Raw genomic sequence first — 21,607 nt, 5'->3', positions numbered from 1 at the left:
CGCAACCGAGAGTACTCCACATCTTCAATGAGAACAACACGGCTACCGCTCCGCTACACGAATCAACCGTGTTGAGAGCTTGCTCTATGGATAAAAAGAAAGGATGAACAGGACTACGCGAACTTCACATGTTATGGAATTTATATATATGGGGGCACTTGGTAACGACTGGGCAGTCTGGTTACTCGCCAGGGAGCATATGTTTTACTTCTGTTTCTACATTTTCATGAACGGCTGGTTTCGGAGCATTGGCAAACAGGGCAATTGGGTCAGTGGGTCATTAACCTACATGTCTTGGTTAAAAGGGATGGCATTTAGGATATACAGGAGTCAATTGGTTTGGGACATTGTTTGGTTTTTAATGGGACATGGTATGATGGGATGGGATGCGTCTGGGATGGTATATATAGGGATATATTTTGTTACTTCTGAATTACGTACTTGTGAATTTAGATTTTGAAACGATATTTGGATGTCTTCTTGTGTTGTTGTGCAAAGGTGATCGGGGAGTGCTTTCAGAGAGTTAGGATTCCGCCCTCAAACGAAACTACCTATTTGATGCTAAGTTGGCATCCATGCCAGGGTAATAGGACGATGGGAGTTTCGACAATGCACCATATACTCACAGGTCAAGCAAGAAGACAGGATAGAGTTGCAAAATTGGTATCATTGTGTAAAGACTATGCCGTTCCGTGATCCGTCCGATACACACCGAGCAGTCTGTTCTCAAGACTGCTCACTGCTCAAAAGAAAAAAGTCATTCATGACGTTGGTTTACACTACTCATACACGCCCAACCCGTCTCTTCAACCCAACCTCCTACCAGGACCCCTCGACTTCCACGACTCAGGCAACGGACCCCTGTCAGCCCCCGTACTCGACCCAGTGCTTGGCTGCGCCCCACTACTCGGCGTATACACAGCGCCATAGTCCCTCCTCAATACCCTCGGGGTATCAATCAAATACGAAACCCAACCAGGCGTGGGCAAAAGGACCCTACCGCCGGCGAACTCGGGCCAAAGACGGCGACCAAAGTCCCAGGCGTGGGCGATGAGCAGGCCGATGATCTGCAGGGGGATGATGTAGAGGTTACCCATGATGAAGGAGAAGACGATCATGAGGTAGGGGACGAGCTGGGCGGGGACGGTGAAGAAGATGAAGGAGGCCATGCGGCCGCGTTGGTCTTGGTGGACGGTGTAGCAGAGGGACATGATGAGGCCGGAGATGAAGGCTGGGTAGGGACCGGAGAGGAGGGGGGTGTAGCGCCAGGCTAGTTCGGTTACGGCCTTTGATATCGGAGCATGTTAGATTTCCAAGAAACTAAGTCTGATCGCGAAGAGGAACAAAAAAGGCAAAAAGAAAAAGAAGGTTGGAAAGGTAAAGAAATGTAGGGTGCTGAAAAACCACCCGGACCGGTAATAGGAACCAGCCGAGCCATCCATATAGACATCCCACCATGCCCACATCCAGACCAAAACTCCTGTTTGCGAATGATGTGGAGCGGCCTAGATGCAGGGGTGATCTTCCTCATTTTCAGGAACCGCTATAGCTGTGGGATGACCACTATGCGGGCAGATATAGAGGGACACAGAAAGAAGCAATGGCAACAGGAACATGTATATATAAAAAGAAAAAGAGTTCGGACATACCACCATAGTCGTCGAGACGAAGATGAGGTACCACACAAGGTCCTCGCGTCTTGGGAAGCGTGAATTACCCCTCTCCAACTCCGAGAGATACATGTAGAGGAAGTACGGGTCGAGGATGATCCCGAATTGAGGGTTCGTGATGAGGAACGAGGTTATGAACCTCCATACTTCCGGGGGGAACTTGGTGATGTAGCCCGTATCCCAGAAGACGCGCCACATCCCGACGAAGCCCGTGTAGCACAAGACCGACAGGACGAACGAAGCCGTGGAGATGTTCCTGCAAAACAAGAAGCAATTGTTAGTCTTCTTAGAGTGTTCCTGGAAGCTAATAGCCTTTGGGGAGCTTCGTACCTGGCGAGCGGAGGTAATCGCCGCCACTGGTCCACGAGCTGTTCGCCCGAGCCTGTTTGAGACGACATCTTTGACTGAATTTCCCCACTAGGGCAAAATTTTTCAACAGGTCAATTGGAAGAGGTGTTGAGCCAGTGTCAAATTGGTGTTGGATCCCGATTGTGTGTCTGAGAAACAGACAAGGGTAGGTTGGGAATAAGTAAGAAGAAGAATTAATGTCTGCGCAGGTTGCAGCGCTGACGTTGCTGGTTTATTTCACATTGTTGGTGTTGGTGATTCGTGTTCTTTTGGAAATCGTGCTATTAAAAGGGAACAGAAGGAACAAGCTGGAAGGCTCCTGCACTCCCAAATTTAAAGGCAGGAACGAGCTTCCAAATGTGGGGTGGGTGGGTTATTCTGCCGCTGATTTGCCGGGGACCTCACCTGAGCTTTGAGCATTTCCGAGGGAACCTTGATGCTGGGATCGCCACAGCGAGGTAGATTCTTCGTTTTTGGCTGTAAGCTATTTTTTTCACTCTTTTCTTTTGTGAATATTCGTTTTAAGTCTATAGTTTCTTTTGATTCTATCCTGAGTCTCTGACTTGAGGTCCTGACGAGCACCTCACGCGACACCCCCCAGTGCCGTTCTTACATCATCAGTTACATCTCCCCAGCAACGGGAGAACCTTCCCTCGGATCCGAGATCGTGAGAACTCGGCTACCCAAAATGCCTTCTTGGAGTACTACGAGGTCGGAAGAGGCTGCCGAGGCCGCGCGGGAAGCCGGTCGTGGCTCAATATCGGGAGCCCTGAAATGGGGGGCTGCCGCTGCGGTGCTCGCGGGCATTGGCCAAACTGCCTACCCTCTTTACAGGGGATTGACGATCCAATTCAAAGTGTAACGGCATTTCCCCCAGAAGCAACAGGTGTGTATATCTGTTTTGGTAACATGCGGCCAACACATATCCTAGGTACCTGCAATTATCAGCCATGATCGTGGGAGGAATGATCGAGGCGGACAACCGGATGAGGATGTACGAAAACAGAATCAGGCTCCAACGTCGGATAGCGCGTGACCAGGCCAAATGGGAGAGGTATGAGCAGGAATTCCTCGAGGAAAAGAGCTCGAAATGATCAATGTGCGTCGGTACGCTATTCTTATTCCCCGACGGAAGACTCGGCGGGAGTCAACTGTTTCTTTCATGTATCATAGACATCAATCCGGTTCGGCTCGGGTATGCCGACCTATTCATGACGAGTAAATCCCACTTCTTTAGAGCTCTCATTTTCCACTCCCATTCTCGTTCCAGGGGACTGTTATCTTTTCCTTCCCTGTCTTTGTTCCCCAACTTTTTATTTGATCCTTCAAATAAGCCATTACTCCTGATTTTGCCCCCTCACTTTGTTGGAATCTCAAATCGCTTGGGGTCCATGTTCAACTTGCAAAGCCGTGCCACACAGCCACTAAGTTGCAATAACGTCTGCACGCCCTCCAGAATCTTCATATGCGTGAAGCCAATCTCCTTGATAAACTCCAACTTCGAGTGTTCGCTGAGGGTCGGAATCGTCTTTGTAACTTTGAACGTGGTGCTGATTATATCGTGACTCGAGTATCCGAGGTCCCAGAGTTCCCGTAACGTATCCAGCGCCGCATCGACGTTCCCCTCGTAGCACGCCTTGAGCATGGCCTGCACCTTTATAGGGTGCGGCGAGTCCACAACCTTGAACACGTTATCTCCTGACACGAACCCGAAACCAGCGTACGTAGACTGCAAGTTATTAATCGCCTGACGCATATCTCCCTCGGCGCTAAACACGAGCGCCGCCAGTCCGTCGTCACTGTACTCAACCTTTTCCGCCTCGATGATCTGCATCAGCCTCTTCACCACCTGCGCGTCCGTTAACCGCGAGTAGCGAAGAATAGCGCAGCGGGATTGCAGGGGCTCGATAATCTTGTTAGATTGGTTGCACGCGAAGGCGAATCGCGTCGTGTTGGAGTAGATTTCCATGGTTCGGCGGAGGGCCTGTTGCGCGCCCGAAGTCATGCTGTCGGCTTCGTCGAGGATGACGAGCTTGTGGCGGCCGGGCGGGAGGGTGACTTTCTTTTGGGCGAAGCCCTTGATTCGGTTGCGCACGACGTCGATGCCTCTTTCGTCACTGGCGTTGAGTTCTAGTACGGCCTCCTTATAGGCGTCTCCGAGTAATTGCCGCGCGAGACAGTGGATACTTGTCGTCTTGCCGATACCTGGCATTCCAGAGATGATGACGTGGGGCATGTTGCCTTCTCGAGCGATGATTTTGAGGCGTTCTATCGTTTCTGTGTTGCCTACAACATCATCGAGGAAGATGGGTCTGTACTTTTCAACCCTGCGTCACGGTCCGTCAGCACACATTTCCGGAGCCTCCCCTAAATTACCGGCCGAGCAGGAAAAGTACACCATACCAAGGAAGTTCGTAGGTAGGGTTCCCGTTGGCCGCACGAGCAAGGGCTGCCTTAGACGCGGACGTCGACGACTCGCCGACGTCTGCCGGCTTTGAATTGGACATTTCGAGAAGAATGGCACTGTTGACACGTATCTGATTCCGAAGCGGGGAAAGGAGGAGATTATCTGTTGAGATATCGAGATGTCGAGATGGGTTCGTGAATTTGAGGCTGGTGGGATAATCTCACCTCGATACCTCTCTACGCGGTGGTCGATTTGACGTGAAGGAGCGCGTCTCAAATATTTTAGTGGGTCAACGCACTAAAGCCTAATCGAAATGTTCTGCATAAGTCGGGCAGCGTCAATTATGCCCGGCATACCCGGAGAATTATCGGCAAAAATCTACTGGCCAGGGTCCTGCGTCAGTGTTTCCAGGTGGTGCCAGGGCAGCGACAGAGCTCATGAGATTCCTAGACAAAAGGGTGTTACGTAGCCTTTGAAGGAAATGCGACCGAGACACGAAAGCCATACGAAGTCAGGAATCGATATCTGTCTGCCTGTTTTTCCGTTTTACAATCCAACTTAAATCCTTCCACAACCCAATATCTTCATCACCATTTCCAGCCCTTTGCGCAGAGCGCAGACTGCAGCATCATTGAGCCACCTAAATTCCTAACACCAAACCCTCAGACCGTCGTGTGCCATAACCGTTTATCTCTTCCCAATGACGGCTTCCACGGAAACTTAAAGCAAATACCTCCCTCGAACCTCGACCATCCATCATAAGACGCAGTAGTCTTACCCATCTCCTCTCCAACATAACTTCCCCCCTCCCCCCAAACCTCGATGCCCCATGCCTCACCGCGCCGGTTACGCTCCGCCGAAGCCTCCGGACTCCCCGGCGGATGATTCCGACTCCGACCTCGATCTCGACCTCGAAGAGCTCGACCCGACGACCTCCTCGACCCATCGAAGCCCCGACCGTCTGCACCCCGATAGCTCGACGACCCCCGAGAGGAAATCTCCCGGTATAGCCCTTCGAAATCTCCGAATGAGTGGGTTGCGCCGATCCGGAAGGAGGGGAGCCGGGAGGTACGGTGAGCTCGGGGAAAACAGAGACGGAGTGGGAGAGCATGGAGAGGCGATCCTGGGAGACGGTGGTGGGGCTGGACGTAGGTATTCTGAGGGATCTGGCGACGATGCCCCGTTACTAGCGGAGCGCTCCCCGCGATCCCGCCGGCGGTCTTTTACCCATAATATAGGGTCGGCGATTCGGATACCGAGTTTCATGTCGTCCTCGTCGAATCGCGGCGATTCGGATGATGAGGATAGCCAAGACGAAGACGACCCCTCGGCGTCGCGGCACGTCGCCGTAGGATCGACGCAGACGACGAAGTTCCCCCCGAATATCGTCTCCAACGCGAAATATACCGCTCTCACCTTCTTACCGATAACTCTCTACAATGAATTCTCCTTCTTCTTCAACATGTACTTTTTACTCGTCGCCTTGTCGCAAGCGATACCCGCCCTCCGAATCGGATACCTTTCTACCTACATTGCACCGCTGGCGTTTGTACTAATGATAACGATGGGCAAGGAGGCCTGGGACGACATTGGCCGGAGGCGCAGGGATAATGAGGCCAATGCGGAGGAGTATACCGTTCTCCATTTCGGGTACCCTGGAGAGATGCGGGGTGCTAGCGTACGGAGCCGAAAGAGACTACGGTCTGAGATGATTCGGAAGCCGGGGAAGCGACCACTCTCCCCTCGGGATCGGCTGTCTGACATACAAGAGGAGGAAGAGGAACTTGAGGGTTCTGGCCAGCCGTCTCATCCGTCTTCCACTGTGCAGGAGATCAGCCGCAAGTCTCGAGATTTGAAGGTTGGTGACGTTCTCAAGCTCAGTAAAGGACAGAGAGTTCCTGCCGATGTGGTCATTTTGAAGTGCTACACGGCCGATCTCGCCAAGGCTTCTCCGGAGGACGAGGACGAAGACGGGAGGGGAGATGACGGGGTCGCAGAGGCTGAAAATCTCCTTGTGGACACAGGTTCCGAGGATCAAAAAGCTGGAGATGGCTCCGCATCCGTGAGCGCTGATGCTGAAGACTCAGATGATAGTTCCACGGGCGAAACTTTTATTCGAACCGATCAACTTGATGGCGAAACCGACTGGAAGCTGCGGCTCGCATCGCCCTTGACCCAGAATCTTGCTACGGAGGAGTTTGTCCGCCTACGGGTGACCGGTGGCAAGCCCGACAAGAAGGTCAACGAGTTTCTAGGAACAGTAGAGTTAATGGGCAGCCGGGAAGAGGCTCAGGATCACCATGCCAAACTTCAGAACAATGCTGGAGATCACTCAACCTCGGCTCCCCTGTCTCTTGATAACACAGCGTGGGCGAATACCGTCATTGCTTCGCAGGGTACGACCCTGGCTGTGATCATGTATACCGGCCCCCAGACCCGCTCGGCACTTTCCACGGCCCCATCACGTTCCAAGACTGGCCTTTTGGAATACGAAATCAACTCTCTTACCAAGATCCTCTGCGCATTGACTCTAACCCTCTCCATCGTTCTTGTCGCCTTGGAAGGTTTCAACAATACCGAAGGAAACAGATGGTACATCAAGATCATGCGTTTCCTCGTCCTCTTCTCGACCATTGTCCCAATAAGCTTGAGAGTCAACCTTGACATCGGAAAGAGCGCGTACTCATGGTTCATCCAGCGGGATCCGGGCATCCCCGGCGCCGTCGTGCGAACGAGTACGATCCCCGAGGATCTGGGGCGTATCGAGTATCTTCTCAGCGACAAGACTGGCACACTCACGCAAAACGAAATGGAGATGAAGAAGATTCACGTCGGCACGGTTTCGTATGCCAACGATGCGATGGACGAAGTCGCATCTTACATTTCGCAAGGTTTCCACATCCAGCCGACTCTCGACCCTTCCTCTAAGACTGCCCTCATCACGCCCTCTGCGTCTTATTCGGCTTCTGGAAATGTCGGGGGTGCCACGAGGACCCGACGTGAGATTGGATCTCGTGTCCGGGATGTCGTTCTCGCCCTCGCGCTGTGCCACAATGTTACTCCTACTATGGAGGAGGAGGATGGAAAGATGGTCACTTCTTACCAAGCTTCGTCGCCTGATGAAATTGCCATTGTTCGATGGACGGAATCTGTGGGCCTCCGACTTGCGCACCGCGACAGGAAGGGCATGATCCTCGAATCGACTGGCACGCGCAGACGGGTCGTGCAAGTTAGGATTCTTGATATTTTCCCTTTCACCTCCGAAGGCAAGCGCATGGGTATCATTGTGCAATTCTACGAGCACGCCTCGCACAAGACCCCCGATTTGTCGAGCGGAGAGATCTGGTTCTACCAAAAGGGTGCCGATACGGTCATGGGATCCATCGTGGCGGCAAACGACTGGCTCGACGAAGAGACAGCAAACATGGCTCGCGAAGGTCTCCGCACTCTCGTCGTCGGCCGGAAGCGTCTCTCGTACCAGCAGTACCAAGAATTTTCCTCGGCTTACCAAGAGGCAGCTCTGCTGATTTCGGGCCGCGACGCGGGCATGCAAAGGGTTGTCTCGCAGTACCTCGAACGCGATCTCGAGCTCCTCGGTGTCACCGGCGTCGAAGACAAGCTGCAACGCGACGTCAAGCCCTCTCTCGAACTCCTACGGAACGCCGGCATCAAGATCTGGATGCTCACAGGTGACAAGGTCGAAACGGCGCGCTGCGTCGCCGTCAGCTCGAAGCTCGTCGCCCGCGGTCAGTATATCTATACGGTGGCGAAGCTGAGCCGAAAGGACGGCGCGCAGGAACATCTCGACTTCCTCCGCAGCAAGCCGGACTCGTGCCTCCTCATCGACGGCGAGAGCCTCGCGCTGTACCTCACGCATTTCCGCATCGAGTTCATCTCCGTCGCCGTGCGTCTGCCCACGGTCGTAGCGTGCCGCTGCTCCCCAACGCAAAAGGCCGAGATTGCGAAGCTCATCAAGGAGTATACCAAGAAGCGCGTGTGTTGTATCGGCGATGGTGGGAACGACGTTTCGATGATCCAGGCCGCTGATGTTGGTGTTGGTATTGTGGGTAAGGAGGGGAGGCAGGCATCACTTGCTGCGGACTTTTCGATTGAACAGTTTTGTCATTTGACGAAGTTGCTGGTGTGGCATGGGCGGAATAGCTATAAGCGGAGTGCGAAGCTAGCGCAGTTTGTTATACATCGTGGGCTTATCATTGCTGTGTGTCAGACGATGTACAGCATTGCCATGAACTTTGAGCCTGAGGGTTTGTACAAGGTAAGTTTACTTTATCCTTCTTACTACTGACTCTGTCGACCTAAAGCATACTAACCCAAACCTCCCAGGACTGGCTCCTCGTCGGCTACGCTACAATCTACACCGCCGCCCCCGTCTTCTCCCTTGTCCTCGACAAAGACGTCGACGAAAACCTCGCCAACCTCTATCCAGAGCTCTACAAGGAACTCACAGAAGGCCGCTCCCTCTCCTACCGCACCTTCTTCATCTGGGTCTTCGTGTCCATCTACCAAGGCAGCATCATCCAGGGCCTCTCGCAGATCCTCACCGAGGTGGACGGCGACCGCATGCGGGCCGTCAGCTACACGGTGCTGGTGCTCAACGAGCTGCTGATGGTGGCGATCGAGATTACGACGTGGCATCCTGTTATGGTGGCCTGTATTTTGGGGACGTTTTTGATGTATGCTGGGTCGGTGCCGTTTTTGGGGGATTATTTTGATTTGGCGTTTGTGATTACTTGGTATGTGCTTCTTCTTCTTCTCTTCTTGTCATTTCGTCTCGGGGAACTCTGGCACTAACGATTTGTGTTATTAGGGGCTTCTTGTGGAGGGTCCTCGCCATTGGAGCTATCTCGCTGGTGCCGCCGTATGCGGTCAAGGTGATAAGCCGGACGATGAAGCCACCTTCGTATAGGAAGGTGCAGAACAGATAGTCGGGCTGTGTTTGCTTGTCTGTCGCGGGTGTAGATGGCATTTTGGTTATTATGAAGGCGTTTCTAGGTTGGGTGTGCGATAGATTCTTCTTCTTGTCCTTAGCCCTTTCCTTGGACCTCTATTTTCTTTCTCTTTCCTGGTTCTATTCACTTGAGCGTTCTAGGTTTGGGTTACGTGACGAATGCGGAGGCTGAATGTACTCAGAGGGTCGACGGTGGTAATACAAGTTGCATTATGTTTTACAAGTGTGATCTTTTGTCTATCGAAGGTCTAAAATAGCTGTACATGGTTGTCTATCAGGTTTGTTCAGAGGAACTAGGGAAAGCCGAGGACTAGCCACGGCTGCTTCGCGTCATCATACTTCGCATTCAAATCACCGAGTATCCCGCCCTGTCTGAACAGCGCACCGCTGGCATGTCTCTGGGCTTCTCCGGCAAATTTGTCGACGAAGCCTTCAGGGCCACATACAAAGATTGGGCGATGCAAGTTCGCAACACCAGCTCGTACGCCTTCACTCGCCGCCGGGGAAGGCGAAGAATGCTCTTCCGTCTCGCACAAGGCCGCGATAGGAGCGGGCAACGCACACGGATAGACGGGTGAAGCGACGCCTCTCTTCGGCCACGCCCTCGAAGAAATCCTCAAGGCATCCTTCAACTCGGTCTCGGTTATGGCAGTGCCCTCGTCGTCGATGGCGACTGCGATGGATATCTTGGCGCCATAAGCTCGTTTCATGTCCGAAAGCCTCTTCGCGATATCCGTAACTCCCTCCAACTCCTCACCCTCCCCGAGCCTCGCCAATTCCGCTGGACCGCGGACGGTCTGAATATCAGACCTCGACCGGACGGCCCAGAGGATACGAACCCTCGTATCTGGATGCACGCGCCCCGGTCTGCTCAGCACAGAATGCGCAATCTGCATAGCCGTCGCGATGCCCGTACCGCCCGCCACGCAAAGTACATCCTCAGCGCTCTCCGCCTCAACATGCTGAAACGTGTAGCCCTTGTCGCCGAGACGGAGCTCAACAGTGTCGCCCTGTTCCATCTTGCCGAGATAATTCGAGACCTCGCCCCTAGGAATCCTGCGGACGAAGAAGCGTAGGAGGCCGTCATCGGGTTGTCCAGGAGGGGGCGGTAAGGGCGTGTATTCTCGCTGGATTTGAATCTGCGGCTGTTTCACTTGGACGGACCATTGGAAGTCCCACCAGGAGCCGTCTGGGGTGAGGTAGGGGAGAGAGGACGGGGATGTTTGGGGGCGGAGGGTGATGATGAAGGAGGTTGGGGAGACGGGGTACTTGGAGAGGACGGTGTAGGGGACGAAGTTTGTTGTGTTGAGGGTTGATTGCTTGGTAGGGGGTCGGAAGAGCCAGAAGGTTAGGGCTGTGGCCGAGGCGGCGAGGAGGAAGAGTTTGGGGAGCCGGGATGATTTGGTGGGTGGCGTAGGTGAGGTGCTGTAAGATCTTGAGGAGGTGGGACTTGCTCTAGAGTGAAGTCTTGCAACACTCGGCTTGGAGAGATATGGCCGGGCTGCTGATGAAGAGGGTGTGTATAGTCCAGGCTGGTTCGTCCTCGCAATGGACCTTGTGATGAGACGAAGCTGCTTCATAGTTGCAGATAGTAGAGCTCCGCTCAATTATTGATTTGAGATTCGGAGATTGAAAGGAGCCAGAACATTCAGAAAATACAATAGAATTTCCGTTATAAATTCATCATGACGGCAGGCTAGGGATATAAAGTTGTAAGTAGTAAATGTGAAATGGAAGCAAGGCGAGGCTGAGGGTGAAGGAAAATGAAGGTGAAGTTGGTGTTGGTGATGAATTTTGAGGGTTGATTAGGTAAGCAGAGGAGAATCCGCTTTCGATCTGATTCCCCAGTTGCAACTTCTCGTTTTCGACTATATGATGCTAACAACTTCTCCTCATCTTCTCCCCCGATGTTGTTGGAGCCCTTTATTTCGAGAATCCACCCTTCGGGTAAGCGTATCTAAGTGCCGTGGTAGTGCCGTGGTGATGGATGCTAGCTCCACCCCAACTCGAAGAGCTGGTAGAATCTGAAGCGGCGATGCTCTCAGCGACTCAGCTTCCGTGTGACACAAACCTCCGATATATATCAAAGGTCCTCCAGGCGTCACAACATCTGTCGATTTCTCGCAGTCGATTATTAACTTCAAGTAATGCTATATCCGGCTGCTAGGAATTATTCCGGGATCGCAACCATTGATCGAACACTGGCCTCTCACAACATTCAGCTTAGGTTAAGGAGTCGGTGACCCGCGGGGCACCATTGCAAGATTGGGATGGTCGATTGAATACCGCTTGTTTCACACATTGATGAGCCACGAAATTTCCTGCAATTGACGATGGATTCCATTAATTTTCCACTTCGCCCTCCTCCCGAGCCTCTGCGTGTAAACAGCAGTGTGCATATCATTACATGATTGAAGACAGTGAAGGCTCCCGCCTTATTATTACTGAGAAAGCCTCCTCCTCAAAATCGGTGCCTGCTACACCACCCACAGCCCCGCCAAGAGAGGCAGAACAGCTGAAAAAGCTTTGTGAGGAGGAGCATTTCACAGAATACCCAGAGAACCAGGAAGGGGGGCTAGATGATCAAGAAGAATCCGTGTTGGTGACTCTAGCGCCGGTGATTTTTTTTCTACGGATCCCTGAGAGCATATTGGGGACTACCTATACTGTGTGGAGGCATCGGTCGTGGTACTGAAATTGCCAGATGTAGGCCAGAAAGTCCTGTTGAAAAGGCAGTGTTTCAGGTCAGGTCTGAGGGGAGCCGCCAAGGCTTGGTACTTAGCCCTCTCAAAGGAGACTCGATCGGATTGGCAGAAGACTATCGAAGCGGTACAGAGGAAGTATGGTGAGGCTGCTCAGGTGGCCCGGAACCTAGCAGTTGCGGCCGCAACTACCGCACTCCGAAGACGAGAGAGTGAGTCCTTGAGTGCATATCTGGGTCGGGCCTAGCGGCTCTATCAGAAGTGTCTAGAGGTATACCCATATATTGGCATCGAACCTCCTAACGAACATAGTTGATAGGGAGGTCGATCGGGATGTGAGAACTACTGCTCGAATCATCCCAAAGAGTCAGGAGAAATTTGAGCAGGGCCGTTGAACTAAAAGCTAATACTCTCGATCTTCATTAAAACACACAATATCCAAATGATCAAATAAGGAGAAACTAGCGCCGACCTCGCCGTTGACCAGATGACTCCCCACCCACCAAGAGTATCCCGTCGATACCGTATGTTCGCCTATAGAGTTCGTTGATCTGTTCCAGAATCTGCACCGGACACAGCGCCTTATACCGCCTCCCCCACTCCTGGACCCTCTCTAGCGAGACCGGTTCGTCCCGGTTACTGGTCCTGATGTACTGATGCAGGTACGCCACGGCATCCGAGGCATCATAGGCGCGACCCGTACCCTGGGTGATGCGGCTCACTTTCTTGATGAAGGCGTAGTTCCACGGGGCCGCCACAACCTTCAGCCCAGGCCTGTCGAACAGGATGGCATTCTGGTCGACGGCCGCCCGGACGAGGTAGTCTATGTTCTCCACCACCCCGGGCATCCTAGCCGTTGCGTTGTTGAGCCAGTCCGCGCTCAAAGTAACTGAGCTTCTCTCGACGGCGTACCGCCCCGCCGATCTCAAGGTCTCGAGGCGTGGATTCTGCAGGAGGCGGCAGAAGAAGTCCACGTCGTGCGTGGTGGCTCGCGACTGGAGAAGAATGGTGTTGACGGCTCCGCCGACGGCAACGAGGGTTACGTTTTCCCCTTTCTGGTGTAGGTATTGGGCGACGTAGTCCAGAGCCTTGATCAGGTTCTGCCGCGTGAGTTCGTGTTGCTCGTGCTGTACCCACAGCCCGCGTTCGTCTCGTTCCGGCGCGGGGACCTGCCCCGGCGGCGTCACGGGACCGCTGATGGCTTGGAGTGGGACTGCCGGCTGTCCGCGGTGGGGACGCGGTCCCGTAGGTGGAGCATCTTCGGAGTTCGACCCAAAACACATGATGAAAGCGAGGGTTTGAGGGAATGTACGAAGTAGAGGATGTGAGAAGAGAGTAACTAGTTCGAATAGTCTTCTAAGAACAGTAAACTGCTGAGGCTTGGAGAAATGCTAAGACGCCCGGTTCGTTTTTCCATATTTGCATTGGCAGTTTAGGTTCCTCTATATATGCCCGGAATACCTCCATCAATTGATCCATTGGCCACGACGGCGCTTATAATGCACACCTCTCCTTCTTCTGCTGCTTAAATGAACCTCGTATCTTGCCGGTGCGGGAGGTAGGAAGGAAGCGCTTAGAATCAGGAACATGCTGGCATTTCCAGTCAATCTCTCGAAGGGGAGGTGGCTTGGAACAAACAAGAATAATCAAGGGACTCTGGGGACCGAAACTACATTGGTGTGCTATTCTTGGCTCATTGGGCCGTTTTTAACCTGGGGTCCGACATCGAGCGGTTCGGTGATCGTAGTTTACCGCGTGTAAGTCGGACATCCAAATGTTCTTGTGCTAAGAATAATTACGTCGTGTGGGCCGTTTCAGGGTCGCCTGTTGGTTCGAGAAATTTGGCATCCTCCAATCTAGCTCGCCCGTTTCAGCGCGGCTCCCCGCAGATGCAGGTGACACGACGCAGCCCAGCGCCTGGTTACACTATATTTGGGTCGTAAACCGCCCTCCATCACAAGAGCACAAGAGCCGTTGATTCCACGTTTCCTTTACGACACAAAAAAATTGAGGGCCAGGCCATCGACCCACCTACCAAGCATCATGCCAGTCAACACGATAAGTAGTCCATTTGTCGGACATGCACGAAAGAAGAGCGTGGCAGAGAAGCTGGCCACCAGGCTCTACGACCTCGCCCGCCGCGTCGACGACCGACCCGCAGGCCAGCCGACAACAGCCCATCCCGGCGCGACGCCAATCGTCGTCGTCTGCATCTCTGACACGCACAACACCAAACTGTCCGATCTCCCCATGGGCGACATCCTCGTGCATGCCGGAGACCTCTCGCAATTCGGCACCTTCGCCGAGATCCAGGACCAATTATCGTGGCTCGCTTCCCAGCCTCACCCGCACAAGATCGTGATCGCGGGTAACCACGACTTGCTGCTAGACGTCGATTTCGTGGCGACGCATCCTGATCGGGAGTTAGACCGGCCGGGCAAGGGCCGCGGTGATCTCGAGTGGGGGGACGTGCAGTACTTGGAGCACGAGGCTGTAGATCTCATGGTGGATGATAGATGGATTCGGGTTTTCGGCAGCCCTTGGACTCCTCGGTGCGGAAGCTGGGCGTTCCAATACGAAAATGGGAATACCCCGTGGGAAGGCGCAGTACCGGATGGGACGGACATCGTGGTGGTACATGGGCCGCCAAAGGCTCATCTTGATGACGGCGGCAAAGGATGCGAGGCGCTGCTCAAGGAATTGTGGAGGGCGAGACCGAGAGTGGTGGTGTGCGGGCACATTCATGCAGGGAGAGGGGAGAAGCGCTTACATTTTGATAGGGTCGACGGGTGGTATGAGGACGCCATACTTGGGAGGAAGTGGGCGTGGGTGTCTGTTGGTTGCTTGGCCGTTTGGGTCTTTTTGATGGCCGTTTCAAGATTGCTAGGGTCAGGCCGAAGGATGGCGAAGGACGGAGGGCGGCAAACGCAGCTGGTTAATGCAGCGGTTGTAGGGGCCCGTAATGGTGGTAAAATGAATGTAGTGACCGCGGTCATATAGATAGATGACCGTCATTGGATGGATAGACAATCCGAAAGCTTGCCGTCTTGGCAAGTTGAAGAGTACGAGACTACTTTCGTACGCAGGCAGGTATCCATTCTTTGAGAGCGCTGTTTCATTTCATCAAACTCTTGATCAATGATCCGCATTCCTTGGTAGCACCAATGGCGCAAAGTACTTCCTTTGTACCCGGATCAGGATTGCCAGGCCTTAATACCTCAGTAAATTGAACCGATGAAAGCGGCTCTCACGTTTGGGTTTGGTGGATAAACCACGGCAAATCGCCCTAGGGACTTTGGCCCCAGCACTGGGGGTCCTGGCTTTAAACATGGGAAGCTGCGCTCTGTCTGTCGCATCGTTCTTTACTAGCGCCCGGATCCACAATTACTGTTGTACAAAGGTATTCGCTTTATCCACCAATTCAAACACGACGAACTTCGCACTTCTCAATGATGCTTCTCTGGCTTAAACATCAAAAGGCAAGGCTATGGCCTCCTTGCGCCCGCAAGAAAAGTCAGGCCAAACTCCCCGACGTTGCTCAGAACGTACAAGACGACGAGCTCCTCTTCCCCTCCTGGCCCCCTCCTGACCCCTGCGAGCTCATCTCGCGCCGCGACTTCTACCTCGAACGCCTCCGCCGCCGCAAGTATCGCGCACCCGAAGGCGTCTTCACCGACACGCCTCTCTACGCGCTTTACCGCCTCTACGAATGGCTCCTCCTCGATCACACTGTCAACCTCCGCAACGAGCTCGAGCTCTTCTGGTGGGCGCGCTGGCCCGTCTCTTCCATCCCCGACCCGGGAGACCAGGGCAGCAACCCTGAGCGCTACGCCGTCCTCTCCTGCATCCCGGCCTTGCTCGTCGAGAGCTTCAACGAGCGCATCAGGTTGGGCTTGCGCCGTGAGGAGCCCAATTCCATTCTCTCGCTCGAGGAGCAGTTGGCTTGGGCTGCGTCGCCGGAGAAGTTCGAGACCGTGCCAGAGTGGACGAAGAATGTCCCGCCCCTCGAGAACGTGTTGCACATTCCCCTTTCCGGGGTCATGGTTCCGCCGCTGGCAGGGATGGATGATCCGGATGCAGACCCGGCCTTCAAGGAGAAGAATATTCTGATGCGAAAGCCCCATATTCACTTTATATGAGCTCGGTTGCGCATTCGCCTCTAGTGCTGGAGGTTTCGTGTTACTTCAGCTTGGCTCAAAGGATTACACTGCACAACTATTGAACGTGGCCTCTCTACCAAAAGAAGAGGGTACCTCCTTCGCCAACGCCACCCACCTCAACGATCTTGAATCTAACTGATCGGTTGGCTTGGTCCATTTAAAGGCACGCTCAACGTCTCCTGCTCTTTCGTTCGGCGAAACGTCGCAAGCAGCTGTCCTCGCATTTTTAGATCTTAGCAGACGAATGACTCCTTTTTGACCTTGGACGTGGCGAGATTCGGAGTATCACAAACTTGGATCATTGGTTGCCAACCAAGCCAGGAGAATCTCTGTCCAAGCAAACTTCTCTCCTCAATGACCTTGAAGTGTGTCGATCTTGGTATCGGGGAATATCACGAGACGTCTAATCATCCAGACAGTGCCTACCATAATCTTGTTTGAGACCCCAGCACCCAACATTCTCTACCTCGTCCCTTGACAGCCCATCCCTCGGAGTTGTTCTCGCCCAAGCTTCTCAGGTATTTACGAGGAAATGGGTTATCCTGTTCTACCAAAAAAAAAAAAAAAAATGGAAATGGAAATACTGGCAAAAAAAGAAAACATGCAACACCAGGGATTCGCTTGTCGTCACCGACCAAACTACTAATCTGGCCCTCACAGGCTTATCTAGGGAAGAGCGGACGGGGTTCCGAGTTCTCCTGCGGGTATGGTCGCATGTATTCGTCTTCTGGCCGAGAAGGACTTATGAGGGATTGGGTGAGAATGCTTCTCTTGGAGTTCTTGGTCTACAACCCGTCCCATCTCTGCCGGGTCTCTTCTAGGAGCTGAATCGGACCGCAACCTATGGCTGTGTGTCATGACTCGAATCCGACGACGGGAGACCTTATCAAGTGATTACCAGAGAGCATTGGAAACGACAAGAAGGGTATAGGCAGTCTACATTCTCCTCTAGGAAGTAGTAAATGCACCTCCCGAATCTTGGTAGACAGATAGCGCATCCAACACCCTCGTAATGAACGCAGAGCATCTTCCCGTTGCAATGATCGGAGATACAGAAGCTCAAAATGCGAGTGAGCCTACGTCTGTAGACCTGGAAGTTAGTTCCGTCCTGTAAGGCCAGACTCGTGCGCTATCTTCACCTTGATATTGCCTCCGTATCGTCCAAGATCAACAAGGAAGTCGCGACACACCCTCCCGTAAGACCTCCCAAAAACGGAAGGATCCCCAAACTACAAACTCACGGCTCACACCTCATAACAAAAAAAATCGTCGAAAGCTTCCGGGTCGGTCATTACCCAGCGGTGCGAGCTCGCATTCGTGGCCCGGTTCGCCGGAGGTTATCAGTTCGAACCCGCAAGGGTGAAAAACAATTTAACTCGAGCACAAGCTGTAGGGATTGAAACCGGGCGGATGTGTCGGGACAACTGCCCTCCGGCCCTAATTCTTTTATTTATTTATTTATTTTTTATTATTATTTTTATATTGAATTAATGTCGACGACCAGGATGGGGGAGATAGTATCTTGGGGAGTGGCGATTAAGAGTTTCGAGATGAAGCTTGCTGAGGATATCACAAACTGACGCGAATTAGATGCGATGAGCTTGACCAAGACTGTTCTATACTACGAAGTATGCTCAGAAAAACACAGAGATTATACATACGAATTCAACTCTTACACGCTTCACCTTCATCACTCACGGTCCTGCAGTTCTCCTGCCAACCTGGCCCTCAACATATCCTGCAAAAACCCAATAAGCTCCCTCGTCGAAACCTGCAACCTCGCCGACTTCCTCCCCTTCCGCCCCTCCATCATAAACACCTCCCCAATAATCTTCTGCGAAAGCGTCTCGATATCCCTCCCATTCGACCAATCCCTCGTGGCGCTCAACTTGGCCAGCAACCTCTGCACCTTACTCTTATCCTCGCTGCTCGGCGCCGTCCTATCCCTGATGGTAATGTCCATCTTTCCCAGGAGCTGGCCGAGGAAGAGGAGGCACTGCGCGGGGCTTAGTTGAGGGAAGATAACCTCTGTGGCAAATCTGCCGCGGAGGCCCCTGTTGGATTTCATGAGCAGGTCCATGTCCTCGCTGTAGCCCGCTAGGATGATCACCATCTTACGCATGTACCGCGGTTTCGTGAGGCTGTCCACCAGCTCGCCCACAGCTTCTTCTTCGAAGGAACTGCCGCTCGAGACTCCTCTGGTACCGGAACCGAGACGGTACGCTTCGTCGATGAAGAGGACTTTTCCCAGGGCCTTCTCCATGATGGCTTGTACTTGGGGCCCCGTGTGGCCTAGGTATTGTCCGATGAGGTCGGTGGCTGAACACTCGATGACCTCGGCGCTAGCGAGGAATCCCATGTCGTAGAAGATTTGACCAATCTTTCGGGCCGTGGACGTCTTGCCCGTTCCGGGTGGACCCTTGAAGACGAATGTGAAGGGTATGTTTGGTCGTGGGTCTCTGCCATGGAGTCTCATACCCGCCGCGATCTGCTGATAGCCCCGGAACTGTTGGACAACTTGGTCGAAGCCTACGAACTCTTTGAATAAGTCTTCGCAGCTTGCGCCGGCGCCGGATGCTCGTTTCCAGTTGGGGTCGAGGTCTTCAGGTTCCAGGACTACGTGGTCGCCGAGTTCGAAAGGATCAAGCTCGATGTCAGGAGGATTGTCCTCAGACTCTCGCGCTTTGGGTTCCCCTGCTTTCTTCGCTGGGTTCTCCTCGGATCCATCGGCTTCGGGGGGTTCAACCTTTACTTCCAAGGGGCCGATGACGTCCTTTTCATTTCCTGCCACCTCTCCATTAGTCTCCATTGTCGCTGCCTCCATTTTAGCCTCAGCACGCTGCTTCACGATCCGCTCTCTGTATCCAGACCTCGCCCGATTTACCAAATTCTCAACGTCCCGCCCATTTCCAAAATTTGGCCTATCCCTCGCTCTACCAAGGATTTGTGATGCAACCTCCCGCGCCACGGGCGTCGCTTCCGTCTCCTGCTCTTGGAGCGTCTTATCAAAAATGTCCATTAAGTGTGGCAGGCTATAATCCTCCAACACAAACGCTTCTTCGGGCGGAAACCGGCTACGAAGGCCCCGGTTACCCTTGAAGAACATATCGTGCATCTGCTCTGGGTATCCGACCATTATAATCGAACGATCCTGGTTGGGTTTGGCGGATGTTTTGGCGACAATCGTATCCAAGATCTCAAACCGGTTCGTGTCGACTTTAGATGACGACCGGTCTACATTGTCGCTCGGGCAGAGGGTATGCGCGTCATCGATAATGAGGACCTTGCCCTGCGTTTCTTCGAGGATCTCCTTCGTGTTTGCCTGCGGACCGCCGATCCATTTCGAATTAAAATCGCTCGGGTCTTTCGCGACCACTTCTTTCTTTGAAACGAGATTGAGGTCGCAAATGATGCGTCCGAAGAGGTGGGCAACGGTGGTTTTGCCCGTACCCGGTGGCCCGATAATGACTCTGTTGAGATGCGTCTCGATCAACTTCTTCCCCCTCATTTCGAGCCTGTAGTTGACTCTCGCGCGGTCCATCAGCTCCTCGACTGCCTTCTTGATATTTTCCATTCCCACCATCGCCTGAAGTTCTCTGTACGCCTCGCTCGTCTTTCGAAGATCCGGCGGCGGCTTTCCCAGCAAATCCTCCTTGGTGAGGTACCTGTCATCAGGCTCCTCGCCTTCTTTACTCCCGTTCTTCTCCCACACCAGACGCTCTTCGTAGAGCCGGTCGGCCTGGCGATCGCAGGCCTCGACGAACGCATCTTTGATGGCCCAAAAGTTTCGAAAGTCCTCCTGGTCCCGACCCCGCCCGATCCTCCGTGCCAAGATTTCCGTGTAAAAGCCGCCGACGCCGCCCTCCACCTCGAGGTTTCGCTTCTTGAAGAGGAGTTTGAGAAGGGCGTGGATTTCTGCATCGGTGAAGTTGTCTAGATTGATGGTGCGGGTTGTGCAGTGCGATTTGGACACGTGGATATCGTCGTCGCTCCAGTCGTACAAATCGTCCTTGAATGCTCTGAAGTGCTCCCTGATGGAATCCTTTCCTAATGTAGAGTATTGACTTTTTGCTCTGATTCACTCCATAGGTTCCTTCTTCTTCTTACCTGTTCCGTCGCCTCCATTCACATTTATGTCTATAGATTTGCCATGCAGCTTTTCTCCCCTCCTCTGAGAAGCCTCGATGGAAGCCTTCATCGAAAGGAACTGCGCCTTTGCCCTCTCGACGCCCACCATGCACATGATTCGGTCGAGGCCCCTGTTTGCCCGCCAGATGTTGGGTTTCTGACGAAGCCATTCTAGGCGAGCCGCTGAATTGTCGTCGACCTCTTCTGGGGTGTCATCGTAGCTTTTTGATGAAGAGGGATCGGAGTCGGTTCCTTCGTTATCGGAGTTGTCATCGGAGTCATCGTCGTCTGTATCCCCATCCTCTTCCTCCACGCTCTCATTATCTTTCTCGTCCTCATCCTCGCTCTTCTCCTTCTTCTCCTCCTTCTCTTCCTTCTCTTCCTCCTCACTTGGTTCTCCTTCGTTTTTCTCGTCCCTGGTGTGTTTTATCTCCTCTGGCTGTACCTCCCAGGTGCTCTCCTCCCTGTCCTCTTCGGTCTTAATACTCTTGGCAGCCTCCAGCCCCTCATCGTCTGTTGCCTTTCGAGGCTGTTTGTTTAATTCATCCGAAGCATCACCCCCAGAACTGGTTCCTGATGGAGTCTCGCCTTCCTCGACATTGGTTTGGGGAGAGGTAGATTCGTGAACCTTGGTTTCTATAGGAGCTGTCGAGTCCTCTGTGTCGACCTCGTTGAGTGATGCTTCTGGTGTAGTCTGAGGAGCTCCAGTATCGACAACGACAAAATCCTCGGCCTCGTCTGCTTTCTCATCACCACGAACAAGCTCAGAAGTCCCCGTCCGTGATGATTTTTCTTCCAAATGTTCCTCTGATAAAGTCTCATTCCCAGTTGGATGGCCCCCAGTTTCTAACACAACCGCAGAGTCTTCCCTCAAAGACGCCGATCCGACATCTCTCTTGTTAGTTCTTTCGTCCTCGGTCGTCATCGTCAACGGCGTCACAATTTCTTGCCCAACAAAATTAACCACCGCCAACAGGAAAAGAGGAAAAAATAAGGAGGAAGCATAAACCCGCCGACGAAGAGGTCACCCAAGCTCCTGAAGTCGGCCCTTCCGCTCTCTACAAGTATCCTCGTTCTTCGTAAGGCTGAGTGAAGGATCACCGCCCCCCTGTCATAGCCATCCTGGATCTTCATCCCTGTTCCACAGGCAACTTTGGCACCGGGTCTTATCCCTAACTCGGACCCCCTGGTTTCCGCCCACCATCCCCACTGATCCTTCCACG

At 53.2% G+C, this 21,607-nt stretch overlaps 5 protein-coding genes and 2 pseudogenes across 5 annotated transcripts; 2 read left to right on the top strand and 5 right to left on the bottom strand.

The window, feature by feature from the left end:
- Positions 1 to 806: 806 nt before the first annotated feature.
- On the bottom strand, positions 807 to 2,068 carry SAPIO_CDS8876 (uncharacterized protein; the record flags this gene model as incomplete). The annotated part of the gene is made up of 3 exons (XM_016790410.1): positions 807 to 1,286; positions 1,650 to 1,926; positions 2,001 to 2,068. 3 exons carry the CDS (start codon positions 2,066 to 2,068, stop codon positions 807 to 809), a joined length of 825 nt encoding a protein of 274 aa, XP_016639713.1.
- A 1,307-nt stretch (positions 2,069 to 3,375) lies between these two features.
- SAPIO_CDS8875 (Replication factor C subunit 4) lies at positions 3,376 to 4,525 on the bottom strand (the record flags this gene model as incomplete). The annotated part of the gene is made up of 2 exons (XM_016790409.1): positions 3,376 to 4,345; positions 4,422 to 4,525. 2 exons carry the CDS (start codon positions 4,523 to 4,525, stop codon positions 3,376 to 3,378), a joined length of 1,074 nt encoding a protein of 357 aa, XP_016639712.1.
- A 729-nt stretch (positions 4,526 to 5,254) lies between these two features.
- Positions 5,255 to 9,371, top strand: SAPIO_CDS8874 (putative phospholipid-transporting ATPase IIB; the record flags this gene model as incomplete). The annotated part of the gene is made up of 3 exons (XM_016790408.1): positions 5,255 to 8,701; positions 8,770 to 9,179; positions 9,254 to 9,371. The coding sequence occupies 3 exons, from the start codon at positions 5,255 to 5,257 to the stop codon at positions 9,369 to 9,371; spliced, it is 3,975 nt and encodes a 1,324-aa protein (XP_016639711.1).
- Positions 9,372 to 9,687: 316 nt separating this feature from the next.
- Positions 9,688 to 10,974, bottom strand: SAPIO_CDS8873 (annotated as a pseudogene; the record flags this gene model as incomplete).
- A 1,583-nt stretch (positions 10,975 to 12,557) lies between these two features.
- SAPIO_CDS8872 lies at positions 12,558 to 13,379 on the bottom strand (annotated as a pseudogene; the record flags this gene model as incomplete).
- Positions 13,380 to 14,139: 760 nt separating this feature from the next.
- Positions 14,140 to 16,235, top strand: SAPIO_CDS8871 (uncharacterized protein; the record flags this gene model as incomplete). The annotated part of the gene is made up of 2 exons (XM_016790407.1): positions 14,140 to 14,823; positions 15,576 to 16,235. 2 exons carry the CDS (start codon positions 14,140 to 14,142, stop codon positions 16,233 to 16,235), a joined length of 1,344 nt encoding a protein of 447 aa, XP_016639710.1.
- Positions 16,236 to 17,946: 1,711 nt separating this feature from the next.
- On the bottom strand, positions 17,947 to 21,309 carry SAPIO_CDS8870 (Stage V sporulation protein K; the record flags this gene model as incomplete). Its single annotated transcript, XM_016790406.1, has 2 exons — positions 17,947 to 20,303; positions 20,364 to 21,309. The coding sequence occupies 2 exons, from the start codon at positions 21,307 to 21,309 to the stop codon at positions 17,947 to 17,949; spliced, it is 3,303 nt and encodes a 1,100-aa protein (XP_016639709.1).
- Positions 21,310 to 21,607: the final 298 nt, after the last annotated feature.

The sequence above is a fragment of the Scedosporium apiospermum genome (genome assembly GCF_000732125.1).
Source record: "Scedosporium apiospermum strain IHEM 14462 chromosome Unknown SEQ_SAPIO_0132, whole genome shotgun sequence".
Classification (NCBI taxonomy): Eukaryota; Fungi; Ascomycota; class Sordariomycetes; order Microascales; family Microascaceae; genus Scedosporium; species Scedosporium apiospermum.
Note: the sequence above shows the minus strand (reverse complement) of the source record. Positions and strands in the feature narration are given on the sequence as shown.